The 16,629-nt window shown below is 38.7% G+C and overlaps 1 protein-coding gene across 5 annotated transcripts; it reads left to right on the plus strand.

Moving 5' to 3' along the window:
• Positions 1-484: 484 nt before the first annotated feature.
• Positions 485-15,416, plus strand: vezt (vezatin, adherens junctions transmembrane protein). 5 transcript variants are annotated; one of them, XM_088003255.1, is made up of 13 exons: positions 485-632; positions 1,399-1,539; positions 2,338-2,418; positions 5,499-5,588; positions 5,679-5,863; positions 7,065-7,349; positions 8,789-8,946; positions 9,787-9,935; positions 10,944-11,317; positions 11,403-11,596; positions 12,358-12,464; positions 12,554-12,761; positions 13,684-15,416. In XM_088003255.1, exons 1-13 carry the CDS (start codon positions 597-599, stop codon positions 14,181-14,183), a joined length of 2,508 nt encoding a protein of 835 aa, XP_087859381.1. In that variant the 5' UTR covers positions 485-596; the 3' UTR covers positions 14,184-15,416. The 5 variants fall into 5 exon arrangements, 4 of the variants coding, with proteins under 4 accessions (XP_087859381.1, XP_087859377.1, XP_087859378.1 ...); XR_015762130.1 differs by lacking the exon at positions 2,338-2,418 and having other exon boundaries at positions 12,554-12,836; positions 13,684-13,819; XM_088003251.1 differs by lacking the exon at positions 2,338-2,418.
• Positions 15,417-16,629: the final 1,213 nt, after the last annotated feature.

Here is a 16,629-nt window from a genome sequence, read left to right on the forward strand (position 1 = left end):
AGTTCAGTAGCTGGGCAAATAACAATGCGACTAAGTAAAACTGAAACTGTTCCAACAGTTACAGCAATTTTGATTAGCTTGTTACACTGTTCTGTAACAGATTAGATAATAAATCCTCTGTTTACAAGAAAAAGTAAGAAAACAACATTAACACAGAAAAGCTTACCCTCGTTAACATAAACTCGGTTTATGACTAATGCATTCTGGTTAAAGTATTCTTGTCATTCATTCACTGAGTATCCAGAAATTTTACTCAAGAATAGTAGCGATGCTTCATAATAATATTGCTTAATAAAAGGACACTTTTACTTAAATGACTTAAGTGTACATTTAAGATTGCAAAACTAATCTTAAATGTACACTTTTTACTCAAAACGTAACTATTTTAATTATATTATATTATATTATATTACATTATATTATATTATATTATCATTCCTCGCGAGGAAGTGGCAAATCGAATTGCAGTTTGGGAATTGTAGTTTTAGCCGAACGTTAGCACCCGGCTAACTCATAACTTCCCAACCGCTGTTTGTGACAACTCTCGCCTCCAACTGGAGAATGCTGAATGGGTTTGGTATCGATGGCGGAGAGCAATGACGGAGGAGTTTGACGAAGATGTGGTATTTGAGGTTTGTATAAACGCGCCTCTTCTTCTAAACGAACTGATGCTTTGTCATAACCATTGGAGGTAAATATGGGCTCATTAACAGGCTAACAGGTAAGCTAGCGTCGCTTTAGCAGCCCCCTGCCTGTTGCAGTGTAATCCCAAGCAACTCCACATATTTGGCTGAGTTTCTGAGCGTGTTCCTGTCGAGCCAAGGAGCTTTGGTGGTCATGAGGGAGGCTGAGCCGGTGTTTCATCCGCATTTATAACGAGGTGGGGTGGGGATGATCACATCCAGTGCTGTTGCGTCGGTTCTGAAAAATGACTCCAGCGTAGCTCTACATCTGAGTGTTTGCTTGGTGACAACATGAGCTGCGACTTCGTGTGACAATGCATGTGAGTAGCTATTGTTTGCTATAGCTGCAGTGCAGGCAGTTGGCAATGATTGTAGATGTCTTGAAATGCTTTCCTGCAGGAATTAAACACAAAGGAGCTGCTCAGATGGATATCACCCAGAAATATGGGCTCAGCAGCTGGGAATAAATGGGTCAGACATCATTTGGATAAAATCATAATTGCATAACAGATTGCACTTTTCTATCTGGGATTAAACAAGTTTATGCTTTTTTTTTCTAAAAACTAAAAATTAACATGCCTGGATTTTTATTCACACCATGTAAACATGAGACCAGTTTCATCTCACATCCTTTCATCTTGATTCAGCTGACATGACATTTTCCTCCTCTTCCTCATTCAGATCAGTAAGTTTCTCTTTCTCTCCATCTCTGCAGAACTCCCCGCTGTTCCAGTACCTTCAGGATCTAGGGCACACAGACTTCGAGTCATGTCCGACGGCGTCGCAGGAGGAGGAGGAGTACGGCGGTGCAGAGGGAGACCTGGGCTCTCGTGGCCAAGAGCAGCAGAAAACCTCAGTGAGTTCTCCTCCATCCTGCTTACTGATACGAAACAAGCTTTTCTTGGTATTCATGAGAGATTACTGAAGATTTGTCCCGCTGAATATCACAAGTTTTATTCATTCCGCCATCAGATGGAATCCAGAATGAACAACGTATTTAATCTCTTCATTTGGTCAATTTTCAAGATGATAATTTAAGGAAATATAGTGAATTATGCAACAGTTTACTATCTGATAATGTCAGGTAAAACATTAAAGAGAGAGTCTAGAATTTAGTAAAAGCATTTTTTAGATTTTGATAAGAATATAAAAAGACAATAGAGTATTATATTTATTTCCTTTTTTATTCTATATCCATCAAAATTCATGCTTTTTCCATTCATTCTTCCTAATTTCTCTTATTTTTACTGTTTTTTGTTAGCCTTGTACTATATGTATGTATTATTATTATCATTGCTATTGTTAATCTTTTTTTTTACATTTATTGTTTTTAACACTAAGAACTTTTTGTCTGAATCTTTATTTCTGTTGCTTTATTGCAAAACAATAAAGGTGGTTTTATTGTAGAAGGTGACAGCTGTTGGTATCATTTTGTGATTTAACTGTATAGTGATAATAATGATGATAATAATTTGATGCATCAAAGGAAATTTTTGCAGTAGATATCAGCGTCGCAGTGTGATTCTCTTGTTCTGCATCCATCCTGGCTTCCTCTTGCGTCCTGAAGCGGCGTCTGTGTTTTTCATGTCATTCCCCTTTAATCACTTGTGCAGTCAGATAAAAGTAATTAATTAGACTATTGACCCCAAAAAAGGACACATGCTGGCTTCTGACAAACAAGGCAACAAACATGGCAACAAACATGGGAGCAGAAGCTTCTTACATCCAGATTCAGGTATCATGTTTTTACATTTTGTTTTGCTTGTTGCATCGGGTAGATATAAAAAAAAAAAAAAGATGGCCCTGATTTTATAAGAGATTTCTGTAATGTGATTACAGCCATCTGGTTGTTTTTTCTCCGATGTAACCCCTCACTCCAGCAGCAACTTATGGTAGTATAATTTCTGTGTGTTCATTCTCCAGATGTTTTTAGTAGAACTGAGCGCAACCTGAGGATTAAAACAACCATTAATGACTCTAGTTTTAGGTTTTATTCAGCTGTGCAGGCGACGTGTCCCGGTAAGCTTGGGTGGGTGGGGGGGGGATCACATGACTCAGCCTCTCCTTATTTGCTCTCCTCATGAAAACGGGAAGCGGAGCTACGCTCGCCTCGCTCGGGAACTTTCCATGCGTGTCATGCTTCCTCCCCGGCGGTGTGTTGTTCTACAGAGTTGAGGAGGATGAGAGACTCAGATCTGACTCTTCCCTCTTCCAGCCATTTCCTGAAACCCAGATAAAAGTTAAACTCGGATAGATAACTTTCTGTGCTGCTTCAAACACTCATAAATGTCAAAGTCCTGATTTGCTGCTGTGAAGGTTTGCATAATTTTAAAGGATGCATTCTTTAAATTGTGTTGTGATATATTGCAGGCGGCAGTAGACGACGTAGTATATATGACATTAACATATGAAGCAGCTCTCTGTTTATGTGTTATAGTACTGAAGTACCTTGTTACACAGACTGCTACATAATTTACAGCCTCATTTACCTGTTCTCTTTCTTTTTATTGTACTTGAACTGCTTATGCAAATACAGTCCTGGGGAATTGTTCAGTCTACCAGTAAATAATTTATCTGGTATAAATGTATCCTTTCATGTGAAACGTCTTTTCCCATTACGAACATGGAACAGTGCATACGTTTCCTGTGGTTAAGTTGTCATGTTTTATGTGTCTACTAGCTTCACATATTGTTATTTTTCTTCCACTTAATAGTTTTGTTCTACTTTGTTTTGATCTATCAAATAAAACCTGAATGAAAAGCTCGACAAAGAAAAAACAGTAACACTTTATTTGAAGGGGGGTGAATAAGACTGTCATGACACTGTCATAAACATGACATAACACCTGTCATGAACATGAATAAGCCTTCATGAATATTTATGACTGTTGTCATAAAGCGTCATTCGGTAAATTATGACACTTTTAATACAAAGTTGACATTATTCAAAATGTCTTTGTTATGACAACTTGACATTAACCAATAAATCATTACTGTTTAAACTTTACCTTTAATAACATAAAGTTACCTAATTTTTAAAGTGCAATCAGTAATACTTTTATAACAAATTTATATCAGTAATGATTTCTTGGTTAATGTCAAGTTGTCATAATAAAGACATTTTGAATAATGTCAACTTTGTATTAAAAGTGTTATAATTTACCGAATGACGCTTTATGACAACAGTCATAAATATTCATGAAGGCTTATTCATGTTCATGACAGGTGTTATGTCATGTTTATAACAGTGTCATGTCAGTCTTATTCACCCCCCTTCAAATAAAGTGTTACCGAAAAAACTAATAGAATATTAAACCTAAAGTCTTCTTCTGTATCTTCACCAATGACTCGGGAAAGAGAGAAACTTGAACACAGATACTCTGGAGATGGAATAATTTCTTTTAGCAACACAAAAAGTAAACTATACATAACATTACGGTTCAGCTGTGGTGTCATTTCCAACTGGTTTGTGAACCAGTTTAACGAAAATAGCAAAATAAATTTACATGATTTGCTGTTGAAGCCAAATCATTGTTTCTGTTTCTGCTTTATTTTGGAGAGACTTTGCATGCAGTCCCACACTTTTCTGCACAAGGAGCTTTTACTCCAGCTCCTTGAATTACTAACACTCATCAGAGCTGCAGTTTTTCCAGAAGCTGCAGCAGAATTCAGATGAGCGTCAACATGAGTACACCAGAGTAATAACTGGATTTGATCCATCCAGGCCTTGCATCATTTCTGCTGTTGATTATCGTCTGTGGTACGGCTCTGGGCAGAGTTGTGGCCTACTTTGATAATGCTGCGGATAAAACTGATGATCAGTGGCGTGTGAACGTCCCGTTGGTAATCAATACGGTTGCAGTTGTAGAGTAAACACACTTAACCGCCTCTGAAATTAAACAAACATGAGCGCCGACATGAGTCCCATTTTCACTCAAACACGGTAAGCAGATTAGAGTCAAATAAATCCTGTCCACATCGAGGTGTTATGCATTTTTGGGAGGATCTGGCAACAAAACCGAGCAAGATTTTGAAAAATCCCTTGAGCTTAGTCATGCATCCAAACGGTGCTGCACTGAAACATTGTAAAAGTCTGTGGTGATTTCCCTCAGTGAAGGTGTTGACAGGGGAATATGCTGGTTAAAGTGCGTTTTGTGTATTTCTGCAACAGAAATACAGTTTGATGATTGACTTGGCTTTTTATTAAAGTGCACAAACATGACAAACTCCTTACAGAAACTGAAACAAGTTTTATAGTTTGTGCAGCAGAACTCCTTTACAGATTATTGCACGAAAGACTTTGTGAACTGGGAAACTCCTTTGGTGTGTTTGTTGACTTAAGAATTTGTCCATAAAAACGTCGTACTGCAAAAACACAAATATTACCAAGGATCTTTGGTCTAGTTCGCTGTGCAAATATCTTAGTATGTTGAAATAAGGCAAAACTAACTTACAAGTAACTTTGCAGGAAGTTAAAGGAGCTTGTATTGCGTAAATAATTCCTTAATGTGATGAAAATGTATTAGTACCGATTACTTTACTTGTAACAAGATGTTTTTCATGTTATAAGTGAAATAATCTGCCTGTGGAAATATAACTTTTATGACTTCAACCAAGCTCCTGTGTCTTACTGAAAAGTTACTTGTAAGTTAGTTTTGTCTTATTTCAGGCGTTCTATAAACTAGACCAAAGATATTTGGCAAGGTTTTGTGTTCTTGCAGAGCAAATAATTTAGCAATCTAAACAGAGATAAGCCTATTGTGAGTTTATCTCTGAATTGTTTGGTTATGTTTCCTTGCTGTGCGTCTCTTGCAGGGAGGATGTTTATGGAGGCTGGTTGAGGCCTTGTGGAGATGGAGTCCTCTTCACCAGGCAGCTGAATCCCGTAAGCTGGAGCAACAGCTGGTACGTCCAGAAATGCATTTATTTTTTATATCATTTGCGAAATGTTTATTGTTTGTGTTTTGCTTTACTGGTTTTCCCGCCTCGTCACAGGACGGCGTCTTCGGCCAGTACTCGGTCAGATGCATCCTGGACCAGGACGTTCTGCTGCAGGAGGACGTGGAGCTCATCGAGCTGCTGGACCCGAGCCTGCTCACCCTTGGCTCGTCGCCCTCCGGCTCCCCCAGCCGAGTCAGCTCCCTCCCCAGGCAGAGTTTCGTCTCCACTCCATCGCTATGGTATTTCTCTCTTTATAATTCATTCATTTAAAATGGACATTGTTCATTAATAATTAAACAAGTTAAAGGTAAATATGTCCAGGTTAACTGGAAAGCTAGCTTGAATGAGTATGTCATATAATTAAAATATTTTATTTATTTTTATATTTTTCTAGTTAAAAAAACTAAAACATTGTGCAATAAATGTGATTGTTCCAGCAAAGACGATCCACATCAATAAAACTAACAAGTGTTTAGACATTGCTCATTCTTAATAGCTCATTTGTTTACATTGTGCTTGAAGGAATAATAAATATCTGTACATTGGTAAACAATCCTATTCATTATGAAATGCCTCCAACTGAGAAGAGAAGGTAAAACAATAATATACATCCCAAAAAATAATTGTACCTGGCATACAGCCCTGTGGGACACCAGTTAACAAACATAGGAACCTGGATTTGTAGTTGACAATTTTACCAGCTAAAGCTACTTCAACATCAAATTACTTGACTATATAATATTCTCCAGTTTTATTATAAGTAATGTTTTTGTTTATCACAATAATTACTGACACAGTTCATCACCCTGCTTGTGCAATCCTTACACAACTGCAAATGTTCAGGCCTAAATACCGTAAGTCACAATCATTAAGGTTTTGGAACACAATATGGCTGAAAATCGTCTCACGATAAAATCATTTCATGTCAGTCGAAATTGATAATTATTGATTAGTTTTCGGTTTTGAATATCTGAAATATTACCAAATTGTAGTCGTGACCTTGTGTTTGTTTAGTCCACAGTTTTCACTTCACGCTGTTATTTTTTATTTTAAATATAAAGACAGTAAACGCACCACAGTAACAAAAATTTAAACTACTGCTGCCGAACTTACTCAACAGGCTGTTGCTAGGTAACCAAAGACAGACAGAGTGAGTTGCTAGGTAACCAAAGAGAGAGTGAGTGAGTTGAAGCCACCAACAGAGGTTGAGCAGCTAAAGGTTTTCCTCTGCCCCCATTTCCCAGAATGCTGTGTGGTTCTGGATCAGAGTTCAGTGAATATTCTATCACATGTATTATGTATTGACTTTGATCTCAAGTCTATGACAATACATATTTTTATTGATTTATTGTCCAGCTTTAATGCTAACCCTGGTGTAAAAAGCTTAACCTTCTCTTCTTCTACTTTACTCAGTTAATAACGATGGATTTATTTTGTCAGGGATGTGGCGGGGCTGCTGGGCCTGGCTGCCGTGCTGCTGGGCGTCTGCTGCTCTCCGGACAGCCTGTGGTCCCTGGCTGCGGCCCCCTGGGCTCTGGCCCTGCTGGGCTGGGTGGCGCTGAGGGGCCTGGCGCTGTGGAGACGGAGGCGGATGCAGAAGGACGTCCAGACCAGAACCACGCGGCTCCAGACGCTGGTCCATAACAGCAAAACTCTGACGGGACTGGCCCGAAAAGCCCTGCGCCTGGTCCAGGAGACGGAGGTCATCTCCAGAGGGTTCACCCTGTAAGTGCTTCACTCTTCCTCATCCAATCACAGAAATTCTTCTAGATTGATTTATTCTAGATTGATTAATTATGAAGGGGGAGTTTTAGGATAACTTAGTGTTGTACTGCTTTTAACTGGATCTTTTGCAGTAATTTAAACCAAGTTGGGCGATATGAACTTAAAATTTTATCACAATATTTTGTGTTACTGTTGTGACGATGATAAAGAGTTTGATAAAATACTTATTTCTTTCAGGTAACTGTATTACTGTGATACATGGCACAGCATTCGTGGCGCCAAAAACACAAATATTGCTGAAAAACATTTCCATTTGAATTAGGCGTCTTCGGGACTCTACTGACTTTAAAAAAAAAAGATTGATTCATATCACTAAACTGCTCACAGTAACTGCAGTTAATCATATTTTCGAATTGACTAAGATTTATTGATTCTCTATAAATGGAGAAAATGGCAAAAATAACATTTCCAGTCATACTGGGTTTTTTTTTTAGTTTACAATAAATATCTGGAGTTTATCATAAGAGTAAATCAAAATTTTTACAAGAAAATTTTTCACGCTAAATGATAAACGATACGATACGATATGATACGATAAATGCCCACCCCTAATTTAAACTACAAATAATCAAGACTGACATTAAAGGGTAAGGATGCGCTTTATTTTGAAAGTGCAACTTGTTTTAAGCTTACTAGGAATTTTGGAAAATTTGAACATGTAAATGAAAGACTTTCTTTGAAAAACATTGTTGAGCTTTATTTAGAAAAGACAGTAGATAGGATAATAACAAATTAAGGCTCAGATAAATGGATCCATGATTTTAATAACTTATCACGTAACGTGTGGTTTTAATTCTGTTTCTTATTTAATGGAAACATCACAATTGTAAAATTGTATTTTGTGATATTGACAGAATATTGACAAAGTTTTGCACACATTTATAATGAAAATGCAGCAAGTGATGCTGCATTTTAATGATTCTTCATTATCTTATTTATTATCTTTAAGTCCTTTTTGTTCTTTTCTTTCTTCCTTGTATCCTGTCTGTCTTTATTTTGTCCCTCTTTATCTCATTTTTCTCTTTATTTCCTTTGCTTCTCTACCTTCATCCGTCTATTTATTCCTCCTTTCTCCATGTGTCGTACCTTTTTTCCTTCGTTTTATCGTTATTTCTCTCCAGTTTCTGGTTTTTGCAGGCTTCATGTTAATGCCTGGCCACTCTAGAAATATCTGCTGTAAATTTGTAGTGAAATTTAATGTTTTATGTCTAGAAAAAAGAACCTAAAACTCTTAAAAGTTTGTTGTTTCTTTTACATGAAAGGTGCATTTGATTGATGCTGAGTAGCGTTCATGTCTCAGTCGTCTGTCTTGTGTGTTGTGTGTGCCCCCACGCCTCTTTGGGACGTCTCCACAGTTGTATCACATTTCACTTGTCAAGTTTGCTCGACAGGGTGAGTGCGGCCAGCTCCTTTAGCAGGGCGGGGCCCGGGGCGGTGCCTCGCAGCCAGCAGCTGATGGGACTCCGGAAGGTGCTGTACCGGGCTCTCCGCTCGGCCTTCAGAGCCTCGCGCCGGGCCACCTGCCACATGCTCAAAGCATATCCTTCACCTGAGTAAACCAGGACCTCCATGATGTGCGCTGCTGTAAAACTTCCTGAAGCTTTCAGCTGCTTTTGTGCCACTGCTGCTGTTTGATTTGGATTAATTTGATTAATGTTTTCATTCACAGCGTAAATTAGAGGCTGTGAAGGATTTCAGTGTCGTCTCGGAAGTTATCAGATTTTTTTATTTATTTATTTTCTTGCATTAATGTGACTATTTACTACCCAACTCTGATTAATTTAATATAGTTCTAAGAGATTTTTCTTTTTCACCCTTTTCATTTCTGTTTTCATGCTCGTTTTTGTTTTTTATTTCTTCTTTTTCCTTTTCTGCTTTTTCTTTGTTTTCATTTCTGTTCTGTTTCCTTCATCTGTTCTATTATTTGTTGTTTTAGTTTTTTTTCCCTTTTCAGTTTTTTTCCTTTCATGTTCCATGCTTATTTCTATTTTTTCCTTTTTGTTTCTTTGTCTAATTTTATTTACATTTTCCTAATTTGATTTTTCCCTTTTGTCTTTCTTTTTCAGATTTTTTATTTCTGTAATTTTTCTTTTTTTTAGTTTTTTTTTGTTCTTTTTTCACCTTCCTTTTTATCCTTTTTCATCCCTGTTTATTTCCTTCTGCAGCGAAATATTATTATTTTTTATTAGCTCAGATCCCTAACCATCCTTTAATGACTTTCAGAATAGATTCTTTGATGCATCAGGACATATTTTCACCAAAAAGATCCCTTCACGTTAGGTGAAATAAGCCTGAGACAGAAACCAGGAACAAATTAAAGTTTATAGATGTGAACATTGCTTTTCCAGATATGTTTTGTGTCTTTAACTCCCCTGAACGTTCCCGCTGAACTCTGAGGTCGACAATGTGACCAACTACGTGTGCGCGGTGCCTCTGAAGGAGCTGGGCCTCGGCCTGGGGATCGAACACCTGGGGGACGAGCAGGCGCAGGAGCTGACCGACGACTACAGCCTTCCAGCCCTCAAGGTTCGGCCTCGTCACGCTTAAAGTCTGGTATTCCCTAAGTAAAGGAATCAGAAGATGGAGAAACTTTGAAATAGAGACGCAAACAATTTATCAACTTAGAATTAATTGTCGGTTAGCGGTTTATTAAATTAAAATTTGTTCCAATCGATTAACTAATAACGTAAATTAGACCTTCTTTTAGTGTTGTAGTTTGGTCACCATCCAGCAGAGGGCGCCGCTGGTCGGAGCCGTTGAGGTAGAAACAAAGATGGCGGCCGTATCAGAACGGGAAAGAGAAACGGCCCAAACAGAATCCGGTTTGGGGTGTGCAGTGCACTGTATGCGGTTCTGTTTTGAAATAATAAACACTCGACAAACTCCTTAAGTGGTTTTGAAATAAAAATACTCGACAATCTCCTTAAGTTATCACCTTTATGGCGCTCATTTGAGCTACATAACGGAGCAGTTAGCAACGAAACTCCTCAAACAGCCGATGTGCTACGAAGTGAGGCTAATAAGTCACTAAAGTGGAGAGAGGATAGTGGTGAAAAATTGTAATATGATGGGGAAAAACACGATGCCACTAAACAAGGCTGATTTTGTGGGCTGTTTAGAGTTAATGTAATTAATTTACTCTATTCCTTTAAGACCAACCACCGCCTCTGGTTATGGAGAATTAAATATTGCACACGAATCTTTTTCTTTTCATCTTCTAATTTTCTATTCAGAAACTTAAGAGGTTCCTGTTTTGTTGTATTTATAAAAATATATTTAAGTTTAATATAAGAAAACCACAATTCTTTGTTTATTCAGTGAGTATCTTATATTCACTGAATAAACAGGGAGTATATACAAAATATGTTGTACGTTAAAATTTAATGATTTTTTTTATTTAGTTTATGAAAAATATAGTTATTTATATAATGGTAAGATGTTCAGTCAAGTTTTTAAGAAAATAGCCACTTAGTCATTAGTAGATCAATAAGATTAATCAGCTTTTAGATCAACTGATTATTATTGTTGTTCCAGATGTTGTTCCAGCTGTGGTTGGGTCAGAGCTCAGAATGTTTCCGTCGACTCGCTCTCCTCCTCTCACCGCACCGAACCAAGGAGTCCGAGGAAGGCAGAACCAAAGAAGACATCCCTCTTCCTTCATCTCCCTCACTTCCTCCACCTCCGCTGCACCGGTCCGTCGCCGCGGTGACAGAGCCCCTCCATCACGCCCTGGCCAGCTGTCTGGGCGACGTGCAGCGCAGCTACGACTTCCACCGGCACTTCGAGATGCAGCCCAGGACATCGAGCGCCGACAGCAGCGGACGAGCGAGGGAGAAATGCCGAGAACTCAACGCTTTGCACACATCCATCCGCAGCCTGCAGCTCCACCTCAAGGCTCTGCTCAGCGAGTGAGACTCATGCACAACTCGCTTTGTTTCACTTTGTCCGTATTAAATCAAGGCCAGATTGACCTCCACCCTTTTGAACCAACAGGATGATCATCTTGGAGGACAATCTGGAGAAGCTGATGGTGTCCAAGGAGCTGACGGAGCTGACGCTCGAAGGCTACCGTGACCTGAGCGAGCGGCTGCAGCAGCTGCAACCCCACATGCAGGCCAGCGCCGGCTGCTGGGAGGACACGGTCTGCCAGGTGGAGCACATGCTAAGACGAGCCAACGCCTGTACAGGTAAGCAGGGAAAGTAAAAACGGCACATGTAGCACTTTATCAGTTATTTATAACAAAACACTTAAATCCCTGGGTCTCCTGGTACAGAACTGTTCAAGTCCTGAGAATAAATGTCTTTTATTGCAGCAGCATAGTCTGAGAAACCGACCTTAAATCACAGTACATTTATTCAATTCTAAAAAGCTAAAAGAAAACCATATAGAAGTATCAGAACTTCTAAGATTTTCTAATTTTTAAATGTGACCTTTTATGCTTCCTTGAACAGTTAGGATAGATCTAAGGACTATACCAGGGCTCTCATTTTGGGCCATATCATAAATCTGAATGTTCTTAAAGAACCGATTGTGCCAGAATATGTCGACAAAACCAATTAAACTGTTAAAATATCAATAAATAGCTGTTCCTCCAGGATTTTGTGATTCTTTTAGTGTTTTTAAGACTGAGGAAAAAATGTGGAGATGCGTTGAGTTTGTGTGAATTTTACAGATTTGTGAAAAACTGGAAGGACTTATTGATGTAGTTTGGAGTCTAACGGGCCACATAAAATGTTACACCGGGCCAGATTTGGCCCCCAGGCCTTGAGTTTGACACCTGTGGACTATACAAACGTCTTGTCACTTTACATCCCAATAAGCTGCTGCTGGCCACAACCAAGAAGCACTGCATGCCCAATTAAAACATAGTGGAAGATCTGTTGTGCTGTGGGCCTGTTTTTCCTCCACTCAAAGCTCCGGTGAGCTCACAGCGCCCCCTCTGTCCAGGTAATCCTGACGACACGGAGCAATTTGCTCCTCTTGTTCCTGAACTTCCTGCTGCTCCTCCGTCCTACCCGCTCATCCTGGACAGAGACCCGGTTCCAGAGGAAATGGTGAGATAAGATCCCCGACTTTTCAGCTGAAAACTCACACTCTGTTTGTCTCAAACTTAGATTCCCATCCCTCTGTTTGGTCCCGCCAGGAGCTGGAGGCCTACGTCTCCGACTCGGACTCGGACGGGGAGGGGAGAGGTTCCTGGTCCGACATTCTGTCCCCAGAGGAGCGGGAGCGGCAGCGGAGGGAGAGGGAGGAGTCGCGGCGCGTCCTGTCGGAGCTGAAAGCCGTCCTGGGTTTCCGAGCGTCCGAGGGGGAGAGGATGAAGAGGAAGCAGATGCTGTTCAGCGACCAAGGTCTGGAGTTATTCCTGGAGTGAAGCTGCTGTAGTTTCTGCTTCCAGTCTGGATGACAGAATAGAAAAGCTGCAGGTCTGTTCTCAACCCAAACAAGCAAAGTTGCAACTACTGTCTTAGAACTCCTTCACATTAGTCAGAGTTGGCTAGTAACTAGTTACTTTTACTCAGTTACATTTACTTGAGTGACCTGGGAGGAAACTTACTTTTACGAGTATTTTTGCTACACTGTACTTTTTACTTTTACGAGTTCTGGATTCTCTACCCAGAAACAGAAATTCACCATTTTTGTTAGTTTTACCAGTTTTATTTTGAAAGAAATTGATTTGGAAATATGCTTCTTTTGCCTGATTTTATTTTGTAATTATGTTATTGATATAAATTATTAAAATTTTGATCTTTACCAAAATTTCAAGATAAACTTTATGTTTTGGTCTGTCTGATATAATTTTTAAATATTAAATTATTTATGTTTTGATTAGTTGCTCAGTAGTCGAGTCGCCTTTTTACCAAACAACTTTTTACATTTACTGGAGTAGAAACATGTTGAAGTAGTGCTGCTCTTACTGAAGTAGTTTTTGGGTTGATTATTTATTTATTAAGCAATTAATAATTGGACAATAAAAGCTGCAATAGGATCTCTTTTTTTTTTTTTTTTTTTTTACAGAATATGAACCAGGTGAAGCTGAAACTTTTCCATCATAATTACATAGGCTTTCTTTAAATTAAATGTAAAATGTGGGGGGGGGGTTTGTACAGTTTTTGCTAAATTGCAGTTCTGAATATGATTTTCTTCCAGCAAATGGCCTTTTTTTTGAGTCTATTAATGATCAATAATTGATTAATCACAATTAATCTGATTAATCTTTACAACTCTAGTTGTAGTAAAATCTTAAGTGTTTGCTTTCTGCCTCTCTTGCAGCTGCTGCATTGCCTTCGGTTCTGACCCAGAGTCCTGATGCTCCGGGTCCAGTGGGCGCTGCAGGAATCGGTTCTGAGGAAGGAAACTACCTATCAGAGCGGCCGGCAGGAAACAACGGGGAGCCAGGGGAAGGAAAGGACGACAGGGTGAGGCCTGACCCAGTTACAGAGTTCAGCTGCGGCTCGGAGGAAAGCGAGCCGGGCGGACCTTCTGTTGGAGGCGGAGCTTCAGAGCTGCACCAGTACGACGGCATCACGGAGGAGGAAGAGGAGCGTCAGAACGGTCTGGACTGCTTCCTGAAGCCGAAAATCCCCGCCGTGTCGGTGCTGGACAGACTGACGGAGATCCACGGCTCGGAGACGCTCAGCTTCAGCTCCGCCCTCGCCGCTCAGGTGGCGGCGCGCTCACAGTCGCTCGCCAACAGGGAGGAGCAGACGTTTGGAGATGATGAGGAGGATGAGGAAGGAGGAGAAAACTTCAGAACCTCAGAGAAAGATTAGACATTAAGCAGAAGCTGTATTTATGTCTCAGTCCGGTCTTCGTCTCGTTGCGTCCTGATGTTCCACCCGTCCGTCCGTCATTCTGTCACCTGCGACTCTGACAGCTGTGGAAACTCAGGAACAAGAAACACAAAACAAGAAAACCTCCCCGCATCGCAGCGAGGCTCAAGTAGCAAAACATCCTCAGCTGCCACCACATCATTTCATATCTGCAGTCAGTTTTTATGTAGCTGATTACTTCACTGCTGAACTCTGTGTTTATTCACTAAGCAAATGTTTGCTGGATGAATTTGGCCAAAATTATGTATAATTCCAACTCTTCCTATTCTTAAAGACCAATTTTATGCTTTTATAAGACTAAATCTGACCTCATATCATATAAAAGTTGCTTATATTTAGGAAAAACTTGACCACTTGTTGAGCGTATAGCACCTAATGTTTATGAAATATATATATTTATTTCTCTACTGTTTTGACATGTTTTTAAAAAAAAGAAACACAGATAGATGGCAATATCTGTTTTTCATATCAAACTGATACAGTACATTAAAAAATTACCAATATCATCTGATATCAATGTTATTGTTGATCCCAAGGAGCAAATATTAAAGGAAAACATAGCAAATGATTAGGAAAATAAAGGCTAATTTCCCTTTAACACATGTGCAGCTCATGAGAAAAAGAACTGGAGACCCTGCAGCTTTTCAGTAAAACTGGTTCAATTTGTTGGTGTGTAAACACAAACCGTTCTGCAGTGAAATCCAGAAACAATCATGAACTCAGCTGACTTCTCCTAAAGACACGAGGGAAGAAGAAGAAGAAGAAGAAGTCTTGTGCTATTTTTTTTTTACAATCAGCGCTCTATTTTGGTCCTGCCCCCCCCGTACCCTCCCTGTTTCCTACATGCCATTTGCTCTGGTGGGGTCAAAGCAGAACGTACAGTCACAGTGACGTAAAGAGAAACTCCCATTTCATCAGTGTGTGTGTTTACAGGGGGAAACGTTTGGGTTTGAAGTGGTTGACGTGAATGTAATTTACCGCGATGCAGATTTGAAGTTAAAAACTTCTTCTTTTTTTTTTTTTCTGAGACCGGCGTGTCGCTTTAAGAGAAAGCACCAGATGGTGACGGCGTCAGTCCTCGTCTCCACCTTGTCACCATGTTTGCCTTTTCCCGACCCTTCCTGCATTTTTTCACTCTGAAATAAAACGCCACTCTGGAAGTGTTGAATGAAACGTGTCGTCGTCTGTCACTGTGGGGGTTTACAAACTGGTTCTGTGGGTTATTTGATCTGGTTTTCTGGATTTTGCACCCCGACTAGTTCACACCAAAACTGAATTAGTTTTTTAATGAGCTTCACTTATTTGTTACATTTCAGGGTTTTTAGAAGTCATTTCTCAGATTAACAGGAGAGAAAACTATAATTCACATCTTCATTTACATAGTTATTTACCTTTTTAACATATAAACATTACTAGTTTTATTATATTTAGCTTATTTCTTAAGTAAAATAATTTTTATACTTATATTTATCTTGTAAGTGAAACATTCAGTTTAACAAGATATTTGAGAAAAGAAAGATCCATCTTTTTATCAGCTTACAATAAATAAATATCTGACTAACCAGTATCCATAAACACTTCTAGAAGCATTAGCTATCTATTTAATATTTACATTATTTATAAAATGTTGAAAATTACAATCCGTTGAGTCTTAATTGATTTTAATGTGTTATAATTTTGGTCACTGGAACAGCTTTGCCATCTAGTGGGGTTTTCTATACCTGCTGGTCTCAGTGGTAAAAACAACTTTTATCAGTAATAGAAATATTTCATACATGCATATATTACAGTAGACAGGTACTAAAATATATATGTAATAAAAAATGTACAAACATGCAATGAGAATTGTAATATCTTCAGTTAATTTATGAAAAATAAACTTTTTATATAGTATTGTATAATGTAAGCTATTTATGCTACCTAATACTGTTTAGTTTTATTATATTAATTTTTATAGCATCATTTGCAGTTAATACATTTTATCCCATATTTGTTTAATTTGGTGAAAATATTTTAGATATATTGTATACTCTACTGTCGTCTTTTTTCTTGCATAGCACAAATTGGTTATTTATTATTATTATTATTATTATTGTTGTTATTATTATTATTAATAATAATAATAAACATGTTTAATGCATGCGTTATCTAAAGGTATTCCATCTTTGGCCTTCTCTGAATCGGCAAGTTTTTACCTTGTGAGGCGTTTTATTGCTTAAATCTGGCTCGGATATATTCCCACTACGCTCATAGCTGTAAATAGATTTCAGTTAATAAATATTCAGTTGATTGACATATTAACCTTTTGAAGACGATGTTTAAGTCGATGAAACATAAACATACATTGCAGGAAATAATATAAATCAATTTATAAGCAAAGGTTAAA

Source organism: Poecilia mexicana, unplaced genomic scaffold, assembly GCF_051168715.1.
Source record: "Poecilia mexicana isolate PSO_F unplaced genomic scaffold, ASM5116871v1 scaffold_23, whole genome shotgun sequence".
Classification (NCBI taxonomy): domain Eukaryota; kingdom Metazoa; phylum Chordata; class Actinopteri; order Cyprinodontiformes; family Poeciliidae; genus Poecilia; species Poecilia mexicana.